Consider the following 21,589-nt stretch of genomic DNA (forward strand, 5'->3'; position numbering starts at 1 on the left):
TCCTGGTGATATTTTTATTTTTTATTTTTTGGTGGCACTGCTTTTTACCTTATTTGGGATCTTATTTTCATTGGTTTTCTTTATTAAAATGCTTTTTTGAAAAAATCCAAAACCTGGATATAGTGGGCACATCAGCAAATAGTGGATTGTCGATGCGCATATATTAAGCACGTTTTCATATTATAGATAGTAATCATGCTACATAATGAAGAATATCTGAAATGTTGTATTTTCAGAGAGGTGTACACTGTCACCAAATTTACCTTTTATAAAGATACTTATCAATAACCCTTATAAAATCAAATTCTTAGGAGTGGAATTTAGACAATGACAGCTAATAATGAAAGCTAGGAAACATCTCCTCTCAAGCAATTCAATGGGATCTGTGGAAATTTAAAGCATTTTCTAAATTATAAAAAAAGATGTCTACAGATTTATAGACGGACATAGACTAGAATTAACGTGCCCCCCCAAAAAGGTAAAACTTACACATAGCACATGCGCAGAGGTCCCTAAATACACACTAACCCTTTTTGTTGCTACATGAAATTTGAATTGTCTAATATGCAGTACAGTGTAGAATAGTGTCGTTGATATAAACCATACAGTAGGTATATCATTTAAATTCTTTACATTTTAGAATAAATGTAATCCATGTAGTTTTTAATGTATTACTAATTATAATTAGTATCATTATCATTATTATTGATATTATGAATAATTAATGATATATACAGTGGCAAGAAAATAAGTGAGTCCGTTGGTATATTTAGCATTTATGTATATATATATATATATATATATATATATATATGTCTTAAAATATGATAGAATTTCATCTAAGTTACATTAATTAACAATTCTTCTTGCCCATATTGAATACATTTTTCAAACGGTCACAGTGCGGGCTGGAAAAAGTATGTGAACACCTAGGCTAATCACTTCAACAAAAGATATTTGGAGTCAGGAGTTAGCGAACTCCAAGTCCAATCAATGAACATAAAAAACACTCAAACATTTTGAGTTTGCTATACTGAAAAAACATCTGTGATGTGAGCCATACCTCACAAAAATAAATCTTAGAACAGCTACAATCGAGCATTGTTGATTTGCATAAACCTAAAGGTTACAAAGTAATCTAAAAGAGTTTACATACTTATCAGTCTATAGTCAGACAAATCATTTACAAATGAGATGATTTATTACTGTGCCTACTCTCCCTAGAAGTGGGCATCCAACCAAAATGACTCCAAGGACACAACGAGGTAAATAAACAATTCTAGCATAACAGCAAAAGGCTTAAAGGAATCATTGGAACTGGTTAATGTCTCTGTTCATGAGTCTACCATACCCAAAACATTGAACATACATGGAGTCCATGGTAAGACACCACGGAGGAAGCCGCTGCTCTCCAAAAAAACATTGCTATGTGCCTGAAGTTTGCCAAACAGCACCTTGATTCTCCACAATGCTACTGGGAAAATGTTTTGTGGACTGATGAAACTATATGGTGTAAAAAGAACACTGTGTACCAACATGAAAACATACAGGGAGGAAAACATACAGCATAACGTCAGGATGGTTCAGCAAAAGTTGGATGACCCTAAACATCAGAGTAAATCTACTACAAAACAGTTAAAAAAAAAAAAAAAAAAAAAAAAAAAAAAGAATCTGCCTGTTTAAGTGGCACAGTTAGAGCTCAGACCTTAACCCATTAGAGATGCTGTGGAATGACCTCAAGAGCCGTTCACACCTGGCATCCTAAGAATATGGCTGAGTTTAACCCCTTAAGGAGAATGGGTTGTCCTTAAACCCATAAAACAACGCTTTTCTGTAAGCAAGAATGGTCTGATCTACAGAAAGCATTTGTTTGAGGTTATTGCTGCCAAAGGAGGTTCGATCAGTTATAAAATCCAAGGGTTCATTTACTTTTTCCACCAGCACTGTGAATGTTTAATGGGTGTGTTCAGTAAAGACATGGAAGATTATCACTGTTTGTGTATATTAGCTTAAGAACATAATGCTTGTATATACTTATTTGTAGACCAGATCACGTTTTATGAACGATTGATACAGAAAGCCAGATAATTCCAAAGGGTTTGTTTACTTTTTGTGTATACATATATAAGGAGTTGAATTGTTGAGTATTTTGTAACAATTTAGCCCTTGGTCTTTTTTTAACAGCAGAAGTGTAAAAACAAGGTTTGTGCATTCATTTTAAACGGAATTTGCTGATTTCTTGAATTCGTATGAATGTCCAAAAAGAATTCCTTGGGACCCTCAACAGAACAAATGAAAATGACGCAAAGACTACTAAATTTTATATGCATTTTGTTGTTTTTTTCACTCAAGCTCTTCTCCCACTCTCTCTCATGTGCCACTACCTTCTCCGCCATTCACTTCTGTGTACCTGTCTCCTTTTCTTGGCTCGTCTTTTTTCTGTCTTCTTGCTTGGTCCGCTTGTCCCTGCTATCCGCTCTGGTAACCTGGCCTCTCAAAGTACTTTTGAAAAAGGGCGGAGCCTCTGAGCGCACACCCTTCCTTGATTGGAAGAATTGAGGAGAGGCTATCCCCGTGGGGCATGCTGTGGCTCTGCCCTGTTACAGAAGTTCTGCAAGAGGCCAGAATAATGCTGACAGATCCACAGAGAAAAAGAACTGTAGAAACGCTCCTCTTTCTCCGCGGATCTGTCTGCATCATTCTGGCCTGGTGTAGTACTCCTGCAACAGGGCGGGGCCTTGGGTCACACACTCTTCCTCACTTGGATGAAGGAGAGGCTCCTGAAGGTAAAGAGACATTAAAAGAGACAGTGAGAGAGTGTGAGAGACATTGAATGAGGGGGAGTGACAACAATTTTCGTTTCTGAATTAAAAAATCCCACCAAATTTCATGCAAACTGAAAGATCATGAAGCAAAATGTGTTGCTTCATGATGAAACCCCTTGTACTTTGATTCATATTACAAGTTAAATTAGAATGTTAGATGTGCATGACATAATTTTCTATTTAGCATTGCAGACATGCCTTAAAATATTGTCAAAAGAAAATAAAGAAATGGTCTTGGTATGAAAGTGTCCTCAAAAAAAACCAAACATGCTACTTAAAAACAGAAATAAAACCAATCGTGTCTCACACTGAATTGGAAAATATGAAAATAAATCATTTTTCCCACATATGCAAAGCCAAATTATGAAAATTACAAAATATTTTTTTCTCAAAAGCTTGACCCCCCCATTATGTGGTTGTACATGCATTTGCATGCAGCCTATGATGGTTTATTTATGGGGAAGGGTTTGGCAGGTGGGGAGGCACTTCACAAAGTGTGGTCCCTGCATGTTAGCAGGCATAAGACAATTGTTCCCACATGCTGATCCAACAATTCAGCAGCTGCCAGAACTCAGGGACTATTATTTTTTACACAAGTGGTAGACCAATTAACACTAAGCTGTCTACTCCATGTACCAATCTTGCCTCCAAATATTTTGTATCCTTTCTTTTTTTAAATAAAAAGGAACACTTCCAATCCTGCACTAAGTTAAATGCAGATGTAATGCTTCTGTCTGCATCGGAAGTCTTTCTAACATGAGATGCTTCTTTTAAAACACGGAGAAAAGGCCATCTTAATTTGGCATACATGGTTGACACATGGGTCCACTTTGCCAACCATGTATCCAAAATGTGGCTGGCGACTTAAGTGGTTAAAGCCAAACTTTCTTATAATTGATTTATAAGCTTTTTACAGAGGTTTTACTATTCTATCAAATAATGATTTGCATAATATATTTTAAGATTTTCCAGGTCTCTGCTTTAGAAATTCCATTCTGTCTTGCTATAAATATGTGGAAGACTTATTTTACTGTTACCACATGAACAATTCACAGGTATTTGATATTAACTTTAAATAGCATACACAGTCACGACACTTATATCCGTGTATACCGCATGTATGCAGGTATGTTTATTGCACATTAAAGCACTTTATTTTTGGTGTGCAAAGCCTGGATATTTATTGGCTTAAATTCTGAAAGTCTAAATGTATTGTGAATGTCAATGTGAAGAAACAGTGTCAGGTATATCCACTGTTCCATTGTGGTAGAGCCACAATGGAAATTGGACCCCCAATATACCTCCTCTGGTGCTGCACTTCCTATGTGGGGGGTATGCAACCCCTTCTTTTCTTCCCAGCCCAAAGGGATGGGTGAAGGCCAAATGGCCCAGCCTACCCCCACCAAATCGTCAGACTTGGCCCTACAGCAGCATTTCCATTGCAAAAAAACCAGTGTACACAATCACATGTGCTCAAAAACTACAAAAAAGTGAGTGTGTGAACACAGCATCTATGCCACAGCTGACTCCAGCCATGGGCTAGGGCAGTGAAGTGTGAGAAGGGTCCACAAGTGCTGCTTGGTGTGCTAACCAGCCTGACAGTAAAGGTGAATTTACACAACCCCCACAAAAACAAACCCACTTTTGGGCACCACAGTGGACCTAACCAAGGTGATCCAACCCTCGAGCTCCACAACCCTCCTGGCCCCAAAGCCAGAAGACCAAGTGTTTCCCCACTCTCACAGACACAAAACTTGATCTTAACCAAAAGGTTCATAACACAAGCTAATGGCACAAACCCTTTCAGTTAAAGTAATAACAAGTTATTGTTCATATGATTTTGTACCAGATATAAACCTTGTGTCACTCCCCAATAAAATCCCTCGATCACTAGGTATATAAGATAAATACAAAGAAAAATATTTGTGTAATATTTATTTAGTTATATATATCCGTGTTTTTGCTGGGGTAATAGCATTCTATTTAGATAGTAAGAAAATGCATATCCTATTTAAATATATAAGATGCTATTAATTATTTTAACAGTACAAAATAATATTAATTAAAAAAGTATGGTGATGTTGGTTACTTTATACATGCAGAAATGTATAGAGTATCCTCAGAGTAAAACAGCACTGCTGAAGTGACAATAGGCAAGTAACATTAGATTTGTGGGTGGTTAATCCTTTCAAGTGCTCAACTTTTCATCCAGCCAATCCACATAATTTGATACTTTGGTATAGACTCCATACACTTGTTTGCTTCCACATTCTTCAGGCCCACCCCACGACACTAAACCTTGAGCCACCCATCGCTTTGTGACAGCTTCCTGAATAGTGAATGCACCGCCACTGTCACCCAGGCATGTGTCCTTCCCTCCTTCATAATATCCAGCGCAGAACATGTTTTCAGTAACACTGTAATTTCCTGAGCGAGACTCATAGCTTGTTTTACACTCTGCATGGAGAACCACTGGCAGCTTGACATACTGTAGTACATCAGAAAGTGTCCTCATGCCCGAACTGATTACTTGATCTACGGTGATGTTAGGATTGGAAATTCCCCATCCAGCTACAAGGCCCAGGGTATTGGGTTCAGGACCTTCCAACTCATGCTCCAACTGAGGCAGACAGATTGGCATTACATATTGATTCATTCGGACTTTCTCCTTCAGCTTTACTAGTGCAATGTCATGGTTGTAAATCTTTGGGTCAAAGTCTTCATGCAATATAATCTTTTCTATTGTTCTGTTTATGGCATCTGCTTTATTTCTTACATCATGAAGCCCCAAGTAGATTGTGACATGTTCTTTGGACACAGATATCACTGTGTTGTCACGACGTTGAGACCTTAAAACATGAGCAGCTGTCAACACCCAGGAGTCAGAAAGTAAGGCTCCACTACCAAACCACTTGTCTTCTGGAACACGAGACATATCTTCCACCACAATCAGAACCTGCCAGGGGAAGAATCCTGGCTCTGCGTTGCGTCCTCCAATGATACGCTTGAATATCTCAGGAAGTGGTCGGGTTGGTTTTCCACATACTGCCCAACAAAAATCAAAACAAATAAATGTTATCAGTGAATTATATATGGACACTAAATAATGTTTACACTTTGTAGATTATGCCATAGTCAAAACAAGATGCACTCTTAAAGGGGTATGGGGGATTTCATACAAAAAAGACTAGAAAAAATGATATGATAGAGAAAATGAAAGGCCTACCTCAACATTATCGCATTTTGCAACAGACTTAAATGGTTTGTGTTAAAGAAACCAGAACATTTAAGCAACGTATGAGAAGCCTATAACTTCACATTTTATATATGAATTCGTAAGATTATAGGTCCAATAAGTAAGGTTAACAAAAATGTGTAAATTAAATATTGTGGTGCACCATTTCAGTTCCGTATCAAAAGTTCATTGTGCAGCAGTCATCAGAGAGACTGGTCTACGGGTGGCATAATCTACGTGCAATGATGCATCAGTGACATATGCCACGATGCATCATTGCATACCTGTTTTCTTTGAATACCTTATAGTGGAGAGCTTGATCCATTCCACCATCTTTTTAATACCATAGACACTGGTTCACAGCATCAAGCGAAGAGAAACATGCACATCATAGAAACGAGGTTCTTCCACATGCAAAAAAAAAACCCCTCCGAGATGAATAATCTTCATGCTTCACTTTCACCAGAGGAACAGACTCATAGGAAGACAATCACAACAATATAGTGTAACATTACTGCTTCCATATAATGTGAACGCACGGGGACTGCCTGCCTTAGCAAAGCAATAACTACATATTAAATACAGGACCATACATTGCAGCTTCAGCAACGTTCCAACATTTTAATGTGATTCACATATAAACGTCAAGGTTATGGAGGAAATTGTGAATGGCTGGAAAATATGGTGTTTAAGCTGTCTGGAGCGGATGTCTCGTGGGACTTTATACTGTCAGAAAATATTAGACATTGTTACAGTGCATTACTTCATGGTTTAATAACAGTAACCATTAAACTACTCCTGAAGTCAGGTCTAAATTACTGATCCCACATGAACATCTCAATGGGAAAAATCTCTAAACCTTTCTACACTGCACATTTTCAGAATACGGCAGAACAGGTCTGGTCAACCTCACAACACTAGCTGTTGTACTACGGCCCCTATTCCAATGGGTGATGTGAGGTGTAAAGTTATATTCGTGAAGAGGCGCTGGGAGTGGAAAATAAGCTATTTTGCACTAAAGACAATAGTGTTATTTGAGATATGTGAATTTCACAAAGTGCAGCAAAATGTATACCCAAGTCCAAATAATTGATTATGTGTAAATGTAGATTATGTTTCCTCGCAATACCGAAAAAATAGCCGTGGGATCAATCATGAAAACCATGCTGTCTCGCCTCTTGAGATTACTATATACAATGCAGTAGATATTTTTCTCACTTTGAAGGAAAAAATAATAGTATCATAACAAAGTTTTTTGATAAGCAACAAAGCACAGTACAGAGAACATGTTTTTTGGAGTTCTTGTATTTCCCCATCAACAATAATCCTATTCCAACATTTCACTCACACTACACTACCTGGTCACTACAGACACACTCTGGGTTGCAGGAACGATGTTACCGTACACCCCATTACCTGCCCATTTCCCCTCCAATAATTGCATGTGTCCGGCAACATGAGCAGGACCGCCTGCAACATCAGCAGGACCACACACCAAAGTAATCAGGCTGGCCCACCGATATCAGCGGGACCTCCTACCCACATCCTGCAAGGTAGCCGGAGCCAGAAATTGACAACAGACAAAGCAACATTACATAAGAACTAATATAATATGTACCTGGTTGACAAACTGGGAGCTCAGTGCCAATGTCCTCATTGATCCACATCCCTCGAGCATTGCAGATGTATGGTTCTATAAAAAAAAAAAACACACTTTTTTAACATACAATAACAGTTAACATACCTACACTTTCCTTTGTGAACACACTTGCTGCGGTATATATATATATATATATATATATATATATATATATACCGTATTGGCTCGAATATAGGCCGCACTTTTTTCCCCCACTTTAAGTTTTTAAAGTGGGGGTGCGGCCTATATTCGGGGTCTAGCGCCCGACGCCCGGGACATGCAGTTAAGATACAGATCCCCCGCAGCGGTGCAGGGGACCTGCATCCTTCTCCCCGATACGCTCAGACAGCCTCCCCTGCCAGCACTTCCCACAGGAGGGGGGGTGCCGGCACGGGAGGTTGTTTAAGCGTTTTACCTCTGCCCACCCCCGACTTACCGGGGAGGGAGGACAGCGGCAGCGTATCGCGGGGAGGGAGGACAGCGGCAGCGTATCGCGGGGAGGGAGGACAGCGGCAGCGTATCGCGGGGAGGGAGGACAGTGGCAGCGTATCGCGGGGAGGGAGGACAGTGGCAGCATATCTCGGGGAGGGAGGACAGTGGCAGCATATCTCGGGGGGGGGACAGGGTGGCAGCATGTTTTTTGGTGCTTTTTTAAAGAAAAAAAACTTTTTCTTTAAAAAAGCACCAAATTTTTAGGGTGCGGCCTATATACGGGGGCGGCCTATATCCGAGCCAATACGGTATATTACTGTTACCTTTAGGGCACCATTAAACTTGGATACACGTATACATCCCGAGCTAAATTTTGAAGCTTCGAGGGCTTCAAAGAGACCATGATTTTAGTAATCCATGCTTTGAACACAAGTCATTTAATTGGTTTCAACTATTTTGATTCAGCGAGTCTGTCCTGGCATAAAAATACTGCCTATGCACAGTGCATTACAATGTGCACCGGCAGTACTGCGTTTTAACTGTGTATGTCTAAGACACACACACAACATGAATGCTTGTAAATGAGCTCCAAACCACCAACTATCTGTACTGGGTAGCCTAGAGCTCAATGCTGCAGGGTCATGCAGAGTAGGTGGCCCCGCCCCTTTTATCCTAGGATCCAGGGAGGAAATGTTGGTGAGTATGGTATACGGAGCAAGTTGCAGAGCTGTGTGCCATAAGAGACACTGATCACCAGCTCTTCAACTGTCCTCCACCAAAGAGTAAGAAGAAGATAGGTGGTATGTTTTATGTCATCGAGGGAGCACCCTTGGGTGTGCTATAGCTGCATCCTCACTATGTGTATTGCTGTAAGAAGATGTTATTAGATAAATGTTATTAGATAAAAAGCATTTTGATTAAAATCGGATTATTTTGTAAAGATCTATAATCTTCCTGTTCAGTGACTTGAAAGATCAAGGCTTCTATGATGGATGTACATACACTGATCAGCCATAACATTATGACCACCTGCCTAATATTGTGTAGGTCCCCCTTTTACCGACAAAACAGCCCTGACCTGTCGACGTATGGACTCCACAAGACCTCTGAAGGTGTCCAGTAAGTTGAGTGCCTCTATGGATCGGACTTGTTTGTCCAGCACATCCCACAGATGCTCAATTAGATTGAAATCTGGGGAATTTGGAGGCCAATTCAATACCTTGAACACATTGCTGTGTTACTCAAACCATTCCTGAACCATTTTTGATTTGTGGCAGGGTGCATTATCCTGCTGAAAGAGGACAATGCCATCAGGGAATACTGTGTCCATGAAAGGGTGTTCGTGGTCTGCAACGATGCTTAGGAAGGTGGTAGGTTTAAAAGTAACGTCCACATGAATGAATGCACCCAAGGTTTCCCGGCAGAACATTCTCCAAAGCATCCCACTGCCTCTGTTGGCTTACCTTCTTCCCATTGTGGATCCTGGTGACATGTGTTCTCCAGGAAAGCGACGCACATGCACCCGACAATCCATGTGATGTAAAAGAAAACGTGATTCAACAGATCAGGCCACCTTCTTCCATTGCTCTGTTGTCCAGTTCTCATGCTCACGTGTCTATTGCAGGCGCTTTCGACAGTGGACAGATCATGACTGGTCTGTGGCTACACAGCCCATACACAACAAACTGCCACGCACTGTGTGTTTTGACACCTTTTTTCAGAACCAGCATTAACGCTTTCAGCAATCTGAGCTACAGTAGCTTGTCTGTTGGATTTCACCACACGGGCCAGTCTTTGTCCCCCACATGCATCAATGAGCCTTGGCCACCCATGACCCTGTTGCAAGTTCACCACTTTTCGTTCTATGGACCGCTTCCCATATGTACTGACCACTGCAGATCGGGTGCACTCCACAAGGGCTGCAGTTTTGGAAATGCTCTGACCCAGTCATCTAGCTATCACAATTTGGCCCTTATCAAAGTCACTCAGATCCTTATACTTGCCCCTTTTTCCCTGTTTCTAACACATCAACTTTGAGGATGAAATGTTCATTTGCTCCCTAATATATCCCACCCACCGTCCCACAGATGACATAATAACAAGATTATCAGTATTGTTCACCTATCAGTGGTCATAATATTATGGGTGATAGGTGTATACATGTACTGAATTCCCTGGACTAAAAGCTTGTAGCCTGCGAGTCCTTGGGAGTTAGCAAAATGTGCAGATTTCCAGCAGCTAACACTCATAAACTGGACAAAAGTTTAACTCTCAAACTCACTAAACCCAACTCACATATGCAAAAAATCTAAAACAGACAACTAACGATTTAATTAACATGCAACTTGTCTGAAATGTTCACCTTAATTCCAATGCCCCCCTACACTACCAATGAAGAATGTATACACCCCACAAAAATAATGTATATTGAAGTTTGTTGAAGTTCATAAGGAAGAGACAATTTATGGGAAAAGACAGTTCGGTTCTAAAAGACTGGCATATTGAGTCTGTGCATCTCTCGAGGGTGATAGCTTTTATTGGGCCAACACTCGAAAAATATGTAGTGTCATATAACCCTTGGGGACCTCAGAGGTCTCCTTTTTAAATGGAAGAGAATCCCATAAAAGGTATCACCCTGGACCAAAGACTCCCTGGACCAATTCAGCTATATCCATTTGCATTATAAGCCTTTAAAAATAAAACAAAAAGAAATCATCTTACTGGTGATATTTGGAACCATCTCATAGAAAGGCTCTTGACAGGAATATGCAAATGATGATTGATATGTTGTGATATTTCCTGCTGTAGGGAAGGTTGAGAATCCATTCTCCAACTCCTTTGGCATTTTACAGTCTACAACTGGGGGAAAAAACAACATAAACAAGTTTACATTGTATTTTAATAAAATGATGCCTGTCAACTTCTCTAGGAAAGCTAAGTGTGGTCTATGACCCTACTTTAACATATTTAGCAATTGTGTATGAACAATAAGTACCATGCAAAAACACAAGCCATATGTTTTAACCCCTTAATGACAAAGCCTGTACATGTACGGGCTCAAAATACATTGTTTTCAATGGGTTTAGGGACCGCTCATTGTCCTTAAGGGGTTAATATACCTCTCCTAGGTAAGTGATGAGATGTTGACGTATTAGAACTTAGTTGGTGGTACGGTAAATGATCCTGTGTTGATGATATTCATTGCTAGGAGAAATACCCCAGTAGCTTTGTGCTACTATCAGATAGTCCACACAGCAACTTAATGAAAACCATGAAACTTTAAGCTTTTTGTACTTTTCTTGTGAGGGTGATAAACTCTCCCTACCAAATACCCAACATTGCCAGGGCCCGCACCCCCAGACTACACAACATCATAAGGTTAAAGGGGAACTCCTATGGTTTCAAATTTAAAATAAGTATTGCTGATTTTTTTTCTTTACTACAGTTCTAGTTTTTGCTTAATAACATGTTTTTAGACATTTCCATTTTAGCCATTTGCTTTCTGGTTGTTTTAGCTTAATCTACTAGACAATCACTTTGACTCCTTATCATACTGTCCTGTGGTAAACAGTAGAATATCTTTGTCTTAATCACTCTGCTGCACACTCTGAGTAATGGAGGACCAGACTTTGTTAGCATTGGTGTTAAAAATCAGCTCAGTTTGGTGTTTGATGCAGGGAAAGTTATCCAAAATAACTGAAAACAAAAGCAGGCTCCAAGTTTAATGATCATCATGAAGATATTTTCATGGGACTTCCCCTTTAAACTCTGTAGATTTGACTAAATATACAACTAGGATGATCGCTTTGTAACATGGCTGATCAAATGTATAGAGGCTGGATGTTTTGCAGGTTAGTTTTCTAAAGAAAATTAGTATGTGAATTGGTACAACATGTTCAGACTGAACGATAGCTCCTTGTTAAGTCAATAATACGTCCTATTACTCACCACTGTTTCAGGAAAAAGAAGGTTGTCAAAATCTGTTATGTCGGAATGGTAGAAACATTATTATTTTGCTGTCTGGATAGGCTAGAACTGAATCCATGTCTCTAACCTACAGCAGATTGGTAGTTTTCAGCCCCAGATGGGGGAAATACAGACAAATGGTCCATTAATTAAAGTGACCCAAAATACATTTGCCTTACTATAGGTGTAATGTACATTAATAATAGTAATAATAATAAATATTAGTAATAGTAATGGTAGTCACTGCATTACTGCAGTTATGTAAGGATTTTTTTATTTTAATGAGAGGGTGGTAGATAAATGGGGGCTAATACAGTGAGGGAATTTAAAAAAAATGAGATAGGCATAAAGCTATACTTAATCTGTATTGTATTAAGCAATGCATACATTTCTGGCGCTATATAAATAAAAGATAATAATAATAATAATCTAAGACAATACAAGACTGATTAAAATCTAAGTCTTTACATCAGGAAAAGTGGGCTAACTAGATGGGCCAAATGGTTCTTATATAGGCAAATTCTATGCTTCTATAAAACACATAAAAGGAACAGAAAAAACTGTTTTGGGCACAGCTTGGGCACAACTCACAACTAGTTGGGATACTACCACCAAACATTGCCTTCAACTTGCTTCTAATCTCCATTAAAATCTTATTTTCATAACATATTTCCAGGTCTTCTACCCATTTCTTAATTCCCTACATGACCAAAAATTATGTGGATAACTCTCCTAATTATTTAGCTTGGGTGTTCAGTTACGATATTAAAACCAAGCACATTGCATACAATCTCTATACATTGGTAGTAGAATGGTCTCTACTGAAGAGCTCAGTGACTTTTAACATGGCACCATCATAGACTGATGCCGCAAGTCAGTCAGTGGGATTTCTGTCCTGCTATATCTCTCCTGATTTACTGTAAGTGCTGTTATTGTGAAGTGGAAGCATCTAGGAGTAACAGCAGCTCAGCCATTAAGTGGTAGACCACGCACACTCACGGATTGGGGCCGGCAAGTCCTGAAATTGTAGTATGTAAAAATTGCCTGTCCTCTATATCATCACTCTCTACAGAGTTCCAAACTGCCTATAGGGCCAACATCAGTGCAAGAGTTGTGCGTTTCATTAAATGGATTTCCATGGTCGAGCAGCTGAAAACAAGCTAAGGATCACTATGCGCAATGCCAAGCATCAGCTGGCATGTACCCCTGGACTCTGGAGCAGTGGAAATGTGTTCACAAAGACATCTAGACAATTGTATGCTTCCAACTTTGTGCCACCATTTTGAGGAATGCCTTTACATGTTCCAGCATGTCTGTGCCCCTGTTCACAAAGCAAGGTCAATAATGAATGGTTTGATGAGTTTGGTGTGGAGGAACTCAAGTGGCCTGCACAGAGCCCTGACCTTTACCCCACTGAACACCTTTGGGAATTGAAATGATGATTGTGAGGCAGACCTAATTGTCCAACATCAGTGCCTGACCTTACAAATGCTCTTTTGGCTAAATAGGCACAAATTTCCAAAGAAACACTCCAAAATCTTGTGAAAAACCTCCCCAGATGATTGGAGGCTCTTATGGCTACAAAGGAGAGAGGGTCTCCATATTAATACCCATGGTTTTGGAATGGGTTGTCCAACAAACTCAAATAAGTGTAATGGTCAGGTGTCTACATACTTTCAGGCATATAGTGTAGCCATACCTGGGAGCTCTCCAGGTTCCTCTGGGTTGAAGGAGCGGGGCTCGGACACGCCCCACTCCCCGCCCATTTCCCCTTTAAATGGGAGTGCTTCCCACGATGTCAGTAGGATCATCCACTGACGTTGGAGTGAACGCCCATTGATGGCTTCGGGACCGCCCACTGACATTAGTGTAGCTGATATGTAGTTCAGACATCTTACTAGAGACTTTGACCTTCAAGATAAGTCAACAATTTGGAGGGGAGCCTTTGCATCAGTGACTTTTCAATTGTTTATTAAATAAGATGTCTTATGTCTTTTAGTAGTAATTGTCATCTACAAAGACCCTAGGGGGTCAAAGAAAAAAAGCATCACAACTTTAAATTGCAGTACACCACGGAGATATTTTACTGATGCAGACACACTTCATGGCACATAGAGTAGATGAATCAGCCAAGTCTTTTCCAGTAATAAACCTACTGCAGGAAAGGCCATATTAGTATTTACTCCAGTATTGGCATAAATCCACCACTAAGAAAAGAATATGTTTTCCTGTTTCTTCAAGAGCAATTACTGACCAATAATCAAGTGCTGCTACTATGGCTCATCATATTAACCTTTATTAAGTGATGATAATCCAGCACTCAAAGGGTAAATACAATACCATAAGAATGCTTATAACAAGTATCCAGTCTGCGTGCTTGGCTAAAAATATTTGACTTTTTCATTGAAAGGAATGTTGTTTAAATATAAAAAAGCAATGCTGAGCGTAATGAAATTACTGCTTGTAAGAGCAAGCATTCCATAGTCAGCCCATCCAGCCTGCGTAACAAGTTTGCATTTTTTTCTTAAAAAAAAAAAAAATCAAACTGGGGAACAGAGATGGCTAATTGTTCCATTGCCTTGGAGATTGTGGTTGTGATTAACACATATTTGGTTTTCCTGCTACTATGCAGCATTATGGAAAAAGTCCTCTGTAAATGTAGAACAAATCGCAACAGGACACTGGGTAGAGTATCCTCACTCGAGTCTTCAGCTCAGCCTCATGTTCTTTTCTGTAGCTTTATTGAAAGCAAGAGATGCAAAGAAGAAGTAGATTCAAATATAGAGATGCGGTGTAAGGGGAAAGGGGGGGATAAAAACAGGAGAGAGAAAAGCAAATCAGGAAATTAGTTTTTCATGCAGAAGATTCCATGCAGAGAAAAACCCAATTACCGTAAAATTAACCTTTTGAGTGCCAATGGTGTTAACATGTCGCTGATTATTTATTTATACATATTTTTTCCTGGTAACCTGTAAATAATGACTTGATTTTTACTGACGGTACCCCTCTAGACCAGGGGTACCTTCTACAGAACACATTTTTCTACCTTTTGCAATAAATGCATGTGGTAGAAATGGGAAAGTGAGCTTTGACTGGGTGATAAAATCTTAGTTACACATCTGCATTGGTTTAACCAGCACTGGACTATAGCTCCCATCACTCCTAACAGGGTTAACTTGGTTATGCAGCATCAATTCTCTCTTTAAACCATGAAAGATGGAAGGGGAGTCAATTAACAGGCATGAGAAAAGCAAGAAACTATAAGTTCGGAAACACTGGGCTGCAATTATATTCTTTAAGAAATGTCCGTCACAACAATATCTGTTTTATTTCCCAAATGTCAAGCGGTGCAGAGCACAATTCACACTGCAAGTTAACTTAGCACAACCACAGGAGGCACTCTCTTACTCTGGCACGTGGGAATCCGGTTGCTCCAAGTTCCATCCTTTCGACACTCTATCTGGAAACTTTCCATCTCCACATTGTCCTAGTTAACGAGAACATTCTGTTTACTATAGAAGGCACACACTTACTCATCTCTGTTTTTACAAGGGGAAGGGATGTAGCTGAAAACCCAAAATACTATTAGCCATGAGAGAGCAGGTTAAGGGTTACAGTGCCTATGTTCCTTCACCTCGGTCATACTTAGTTTAGGATTAGGGTTCCTGGCAGTAATATCCTGTGTTATGCAGTGTGAGAAAGTATAAATGGTGGAATATAAACTTTATACCTCCTAACTTCTACCCCCAGCACACCGGGATTCTGGGGGTGCAGTGTGGGAGGTAGAGTGTCAGTGCACAAGCAGTATACATTTTATGGTATCTTGGAAGCTGGAGGACAAAATCGGGACCGTAAGTTTATAGTCCCGAATCCTACCGAGCTCTACCTCTGTCGGGAAAGAGGTAGTGCTCGGCAGGATACATTGGCAAAATTGGGACTCTCGTGCAAAGTGGGACATTTGGGAGGCATGAAACTTGAACTGGACAGACATGAAGCTTTCCAGGCCATGGACCAAACATGAGGGAGATAGATATTGGGGAGAGAGAGGGAAGAGAGAGAACTGATGAGACTCTCTTTGCATCTTGACAAAAGGTTTATGTGCCAGTCATTTGTGCTCCATACCCTCACTAAATGCAGTGATTTTTGCACTCTCATCAGAAGCTATTTTGTGCTTGACTCATCTTTTTGGATTTCACTGTATATACTGTATAGTCTTTTACACCAATAGCAACATCTTTCTGATCTATTTGATGACAAATTCTGCTTTTCTTTAAAAAGCAAGGGACTTTCTAAGTGACTCCAAACTTTTGAATGTATATATATATATATATATATATATATATATATATATATACATATATTGTAGAAAGATGTACAATTACTCACCTTAACCACATGGTACCCAGGGTTACAGCTGATTACGGCCTGGTCTTTAAATGTGTACTTGGACTGGATAGGTTCAATTTTTCCATTGACGGGAGGCCTGAGGTCTGGGCAAGGGGTTCCTGGAAGAATACACACAAAGTAAATAACACGTCTTAATGTGGTCAGGGCTCTCTCTACCATATAGAGAACTTAGGCTGCTGCTAAAAGTGCTGAGCACCAGCTAATTTCTCCTATGAGTCCAGGATGGTCACCAGTGGGGTTATTTATAAAGGTGAAATGGGCAAAACGGAGATTATAAATGGTTTAGAAACAAATATTTACCTGAATGCCATAGTAACACCAAGACTTTAAAATGTATAAACAAAAATGTACACAATCAACACCATCAAAAGTGCAACATCAATGGTATAAATAATTGTTGTTTGTCTTACTATTATTCTGCAAATATGATTTTAGCCATTACACCTATTGCTAGAAACCACCCATGAGTTTTACTTTACTAGTAATAATTAGTACAGTTTTACTTTACTAATTTGGAAGCAAAAAGTCCACTCATCAATAATAACACAGAATTTGACAGCAGATAAGAACCATTAGGCCCATCTAGTCAGTCATATTTTTCAGAAGAAAGACTTAGGTCTTAAGCAGTCCTCGATTTTGTCTTATATTGTCTGATATTTAGGATAGTTTTATGTCTACTCCACTGCATGCTTAAATTCTATTACTGTTTTGGCATCTACAAATTCTACCATTCTCTCAGTGAAGTAAAACTTCCTTACATCTTCCAAATCAGTTGGTGTCTTCTGATGATATCCAGTAAAAGAATGTTACCTGTGACAGTGTAAGACAGTCTCCAGCCTGTATTATCCCCAGAATTGTCGCTGTGGAACAGTATCTGAACACTGTTACTTCCAGTTTCTATTCTTCCTGGTGATTTTTCTCCACAATATGGTCCGTACTCTCTTTTTCCAGCTTTGATCTATGCATACACAAGCCACATTACAGGGTCTTTGGACTGTAGTAAGTAGGGCTATCTATACACTCTCTATTTAAATACCTCATTTCCATTCATAACCACATTGTATCTCATTGGGGAATGCAATAATAATCCAGTGCCTGCAGACTATGTCACATTTCAGTATACGCGTTTGTGACTCCGAGAGGAGTCATGTTTTAAAAAAATATCCTGGTGCTATGTTGGAAAAGTGGTCCTATGACCATAGCAGCTTCTGTAACTGGGTTACAGCAGTTTCTGTAACCCAAAGGCCATGGAAATTGTAATTTAACGGCAGATGAAACACAGTTTGGTACGAATTTCCCTTTCTGAGACCATTAATCAAAATACCTGCAATCCAGACCTTGCAGACTCAGATTCAGCGAAGAGTTGGTAAGGAGGGACATGGCTTCAATTGCTTTGTAAGATTATTATCATTTGAAGATTTTATGCCACTGCCAGATGCTATTCTGTGTGTTTCACTTGCAGTTCCATGCTGTATCAAGTGTAACAATGACTTTAGGCAACATTTACACACTGACTGTATCATTTCTGTGGTCTGTTTGTGAGTATTGAGCATGGTTGCTCTTGCCATTGTTAGCATTCTGTTTTACAACACTGTGTTATTGGGGCTTCTGCATTGGCTTCTTTTTTGGGCTAAAAAACAGCCCTCTTCTGTCTAGTATATATTTACAATGACAAAGTGTATTTTTATGTAGGTTTCTAGACATCTGTGTGAAATACATAATTATAGTAAATTGAATTATAACATCTTGCGTCCATCAGTCATATCATAAAGATTGATGGAACCAGTAAGGTACCTTTAAGTAGTCATAAGGACACGAAACATCTGGGTGTTCCTCTACGTCAAATACGTCATCAAACTGAAGATTAATTACAAAGCCTTCCTCCAACTCAATTCTGTAGAGACAGTCTGAACTCTTGGGATATGAGTTGGGATAATCTGCACTGGTAATCACTCCGCTCCTCTGCGTAAACAGATTATCACTGCATTCCACTGGAATTAAAGCATCACACAGGTTAAGAGATAATATGTCCATGGACTATATTTTAATACATCATAAAGCATTTTGTAGATATTTTATTGATAGATTTTCATCTTAAGAGTAGTGATACAATGGCCTGAGTGTAATAAGGAAACTTTCCATTGATATAAAAGCAGGTTGTTCCTACAGCTGAAGCTCACAGCCAGTAGTGTGAGTACATTTACTTTAGGATCAACAGCAAGAAATAAACGGATATGGGAAAGGCTGCACTTGATGGACGCATGTCTTTTTTCAGCCTATGTAACTATGCAATTTATGTTGACCGGTTTTTCTTTTGTTTCTTCTTTATACTGTGTTAAATAAATATATTTGCCTTTCTTTTGAAATTAATTAGGCCCACACAGTAAATGCATGGAAAGACTGACCGATAGAAATGAGCTCCAATAAAGCCCCATTAACTGAGTTGGAGTGAGTTTACTGGGCCAAGTATAGTCACTAAGCCAAACAGACAACACTGTAGAACAATTATTTTTTTATTTAATAACTACAATGTGGCTGACTACTTTTTAAAAATAATGAAGTGTTGATAAACATTATTATTATTATTATTATTATTATTATTATTATTATTATCTTAAACATTATTATTTTCTTTATTATCTAATATTTTAAGTAAAGTTTCTTGATTGGTTGATTCAATTCCAGAGCTGATTTTTGGTGTAGATTCAAGAATCAACCAAAAATCTGAGATTTCCAAGGCCTTCAAGATTAAAATGTACCAATGTAGCTAAATTCTAAAAAAAAACAGATTCAGAGGGGAAAGGTAAGGGATATGCCCCAAAATAATCTTCCCAAAACAGGAAAATAAAAAGCAAGTGCAAATCTGTTATTACAAATATGCTATAAACTGATGTTTATGGTTTATTAGTGTGTTGTAATGTGGCAGCTCTGCCATAACCCCTTAAGGACAATGGGCGGTCCTTAAACCCATTGAAAACAATGCATTTTGAGTCCGTACATATACGGGCTTTGTCATTAAGGGGATAATCAACGTATAATATCCATAAAGTTTATGTGCTTTGACTAGACTAGGATAGAGAAAAAAGATAAACTGGGAAAATCATTAAAAAGAGCCCTGGTACCAGCTTTTTCTTCCTGTCTTAGAAAAAAATGAGCATGTAGAATGAGTAACTGGGTTTCCACAGTTCCTGCACTCCAAGAAGCACCTTTGCATGTTCTGTTGTCGGTGTGGAGCAGATAACCAAATCTGCAAGAGCAGTAGAAGCCACCAATGTAATTGTGACAATAGTGATCACACATCAGGTCCTCGTCACTCTTATCTGCACACTCATCAACATCTGGAAAAACATAAACGTGCACAGCCGTCATTTAGGCAATTCATTTTCAACAAATGCAAGGTAATAAGGCTAAAACTCCCAGTATCAGGCGTATATCTTTCAATAATGGTTGTAAGGCTTACAACTTCAACAGTACAAACCCAGGGCCAGTGTAGAACGTTTGACATCACATTATTGTGTTTACTGAAATGAATCACATAGTGAGCAAGTATGCTCAAATCAGGATAGAAAGTAAAATAAATGCCTCTCTGCTCTAGAACACAAACACAAATACTTAACCAAGTTGTGTTGGTTAGCACAGACTCTTGGCTAATTAGTAAAGTAAAATAAAATATTGTGCACTATAAAATATAATTGCAGGTTTTACCCTAACTAAGGAGTTTATTCAATAAAGCCTGATTTAACAGATGTATTTCTAGTGGGAGTTATGCTATCAACTGCTGTCACTATGCACTTGTCTTCTCCAAGATGGACTGAACTGGTTTTGTATAATGCACAGGTCGTAAGGTGACTTTTAAGAAATTAATATAAACGACATATTATGCAGGATCAGCTCATCTTGGTTGGCTCTTGTATGCATATTGAGAGTTTCTTTAAGCTTACAGCTGGTGATATATTCCATTGTACCAATGGAAAATGCACATTTTGGCCACTTTGCCAACCAACAATGTTCATTTAGATATATATATATATATATATATATATATATACATATATCAGTATGCACATTGATTTCATTTTATTACATGTAAAAACATTTGTTTTTTATTAATACGTTTCTTGGATACCGACACCTCCTTATCCTGTTTTGTTCCCCTTGTTGATATTTGAAGAAGCATAATTTCTTGGTGTGTTTTAGCATACTGGTTCATTTTCTTTCTTTATATATATATATATATATATATATATATATATATATATATATATTGATATGCACATTTTTGCAGCATTCAATCAAAAATTGCACATAAAGACCAACTAGTTAATTATTAGCACATTATACACAGGGATGCTGGCAGTGATTTTGTTATTAAAACTCAAGAACTAGACAACTTTACGGTAAACCTGATCTTACCAACAGCACTATAATGGGCATCAAAACCTGTGTAACGCTCTTCATTGGAGAAGTCAGATCTGAAGGTGAGACTCAAAAAGTTCCCAGGGGACGTAATCACCTGCTGCCCTGGAGCCTGCTCAGTATCAGTGTTTTCCTTCCCACAGAAAGTGGCCAATACTTGGTCCTCAGACTCTACCTGCAGACCAAATTACAACAAAAGTATTATCTTCCTTGACCATATAGGTAAAAGGGCTTCAGGAATAAAGACAGTAATGTTTCATGAATTTCTATTTCAGTGATCCCAAAATCATTTGTGAATTTGGTGGTTTGTTTCAGAATTTGCTAACTTACTGCGAGCAATAAGGCAATAATGGTAAGACATTGTGTATAAAGGATAGATTTATTGCCCATGCATCCAAAATACTTTATAAGAAGGACATTCGCTAGAATTTGGTGGGCGTTAGAAAAATTAATTTTGATCAAAATGGGTAGAGCATATGTGAAAGTGGGTGATGCTACTTGTAAGCCTCCTCCAGATATTTCTCCTACATTGAGCCTAAAACATGGCTCCAGGCATCCTGGTGGGGACACTTGAACTGCTCATATATCATCTAGGTTTGTACAGAAAACATAGAAAATCAATTTTTTCCATAGGCTTCCATAGAACAGTTTTACAAATGTTTTAACCTT

General features: G+C 38.8%; 1 protein-coding gene across 5 annotated transcripts in view; it reads right to left on the reverse strand.

Annotated features, from left to right (window-relative positions):
- MASP1 (MBL associated serine protease 1) overlaps positions 1-21,589 on the reverse strand; it is a 46,512-nt gene that overhangs the window by 11,981 nt on the left and 12,942 nt on the right. The window contains exons 3-11 of one of the 5 annotated variants that reach the window (XM_053458660.1): positions 20,918-21,095; positions 19,711-19,842; positions 18,299-18,495; positions 17,315-17,462; positions 16,484-16,602; positions 15,506-15,584; positions 10,853-10,990; positions 7,679-7,753; positions 4,746-5,870 (exon numbers count right to left, since the gene is read on the reverse strand). In XM_053458660.1, coding sequence (XP_053314635.1) covers positions 5,014-5,870; positions 7,679-7,753; positions 10,853-10,990; positions 15,506-15,584; positions 16,484-16,602; positions 17,315-17,462; positions 18,299-18,495; positions 19,711-19,842; positions 20,918-21,095 — 1,923 coding nt within the window. In that variant the 3' untranslated portion in view covers positions 4,746-5,013. Of the gene's footprint in view, positions 1-4,745; positions 5,871-7,678; positions 7,754-10,852; positions 10,991-14,375; positions 14,835-15,505; positions 15,585-16,483; positions 16,603-17,314; positions 17,463-18,298; positions 18,496-19,710; positions 19,843-20,917; positions 21,096-21,589 lie in introns of those variants that run through there. The other 4 variants (XM_053458662.1, XM_053458661.1, XM_053458664.1 and 1 more) reach the window with 4 other exon arrangements.

Source organism: Spea bombifrons, chromosome 3 (assembly GCF_027358695.1).
Source record: "Spea bombifrons isolate aSpeBom1 chromosome 3, aSpeBom1.2.pri, whole genome shotgun sequence".
In the NCBI taxonomy this organism is placed as follows: Eukaryota; Metazoa; Chordata; class Amphibia; order Anura; family Pelobatidae; genus Spea; species Spea bombifrons.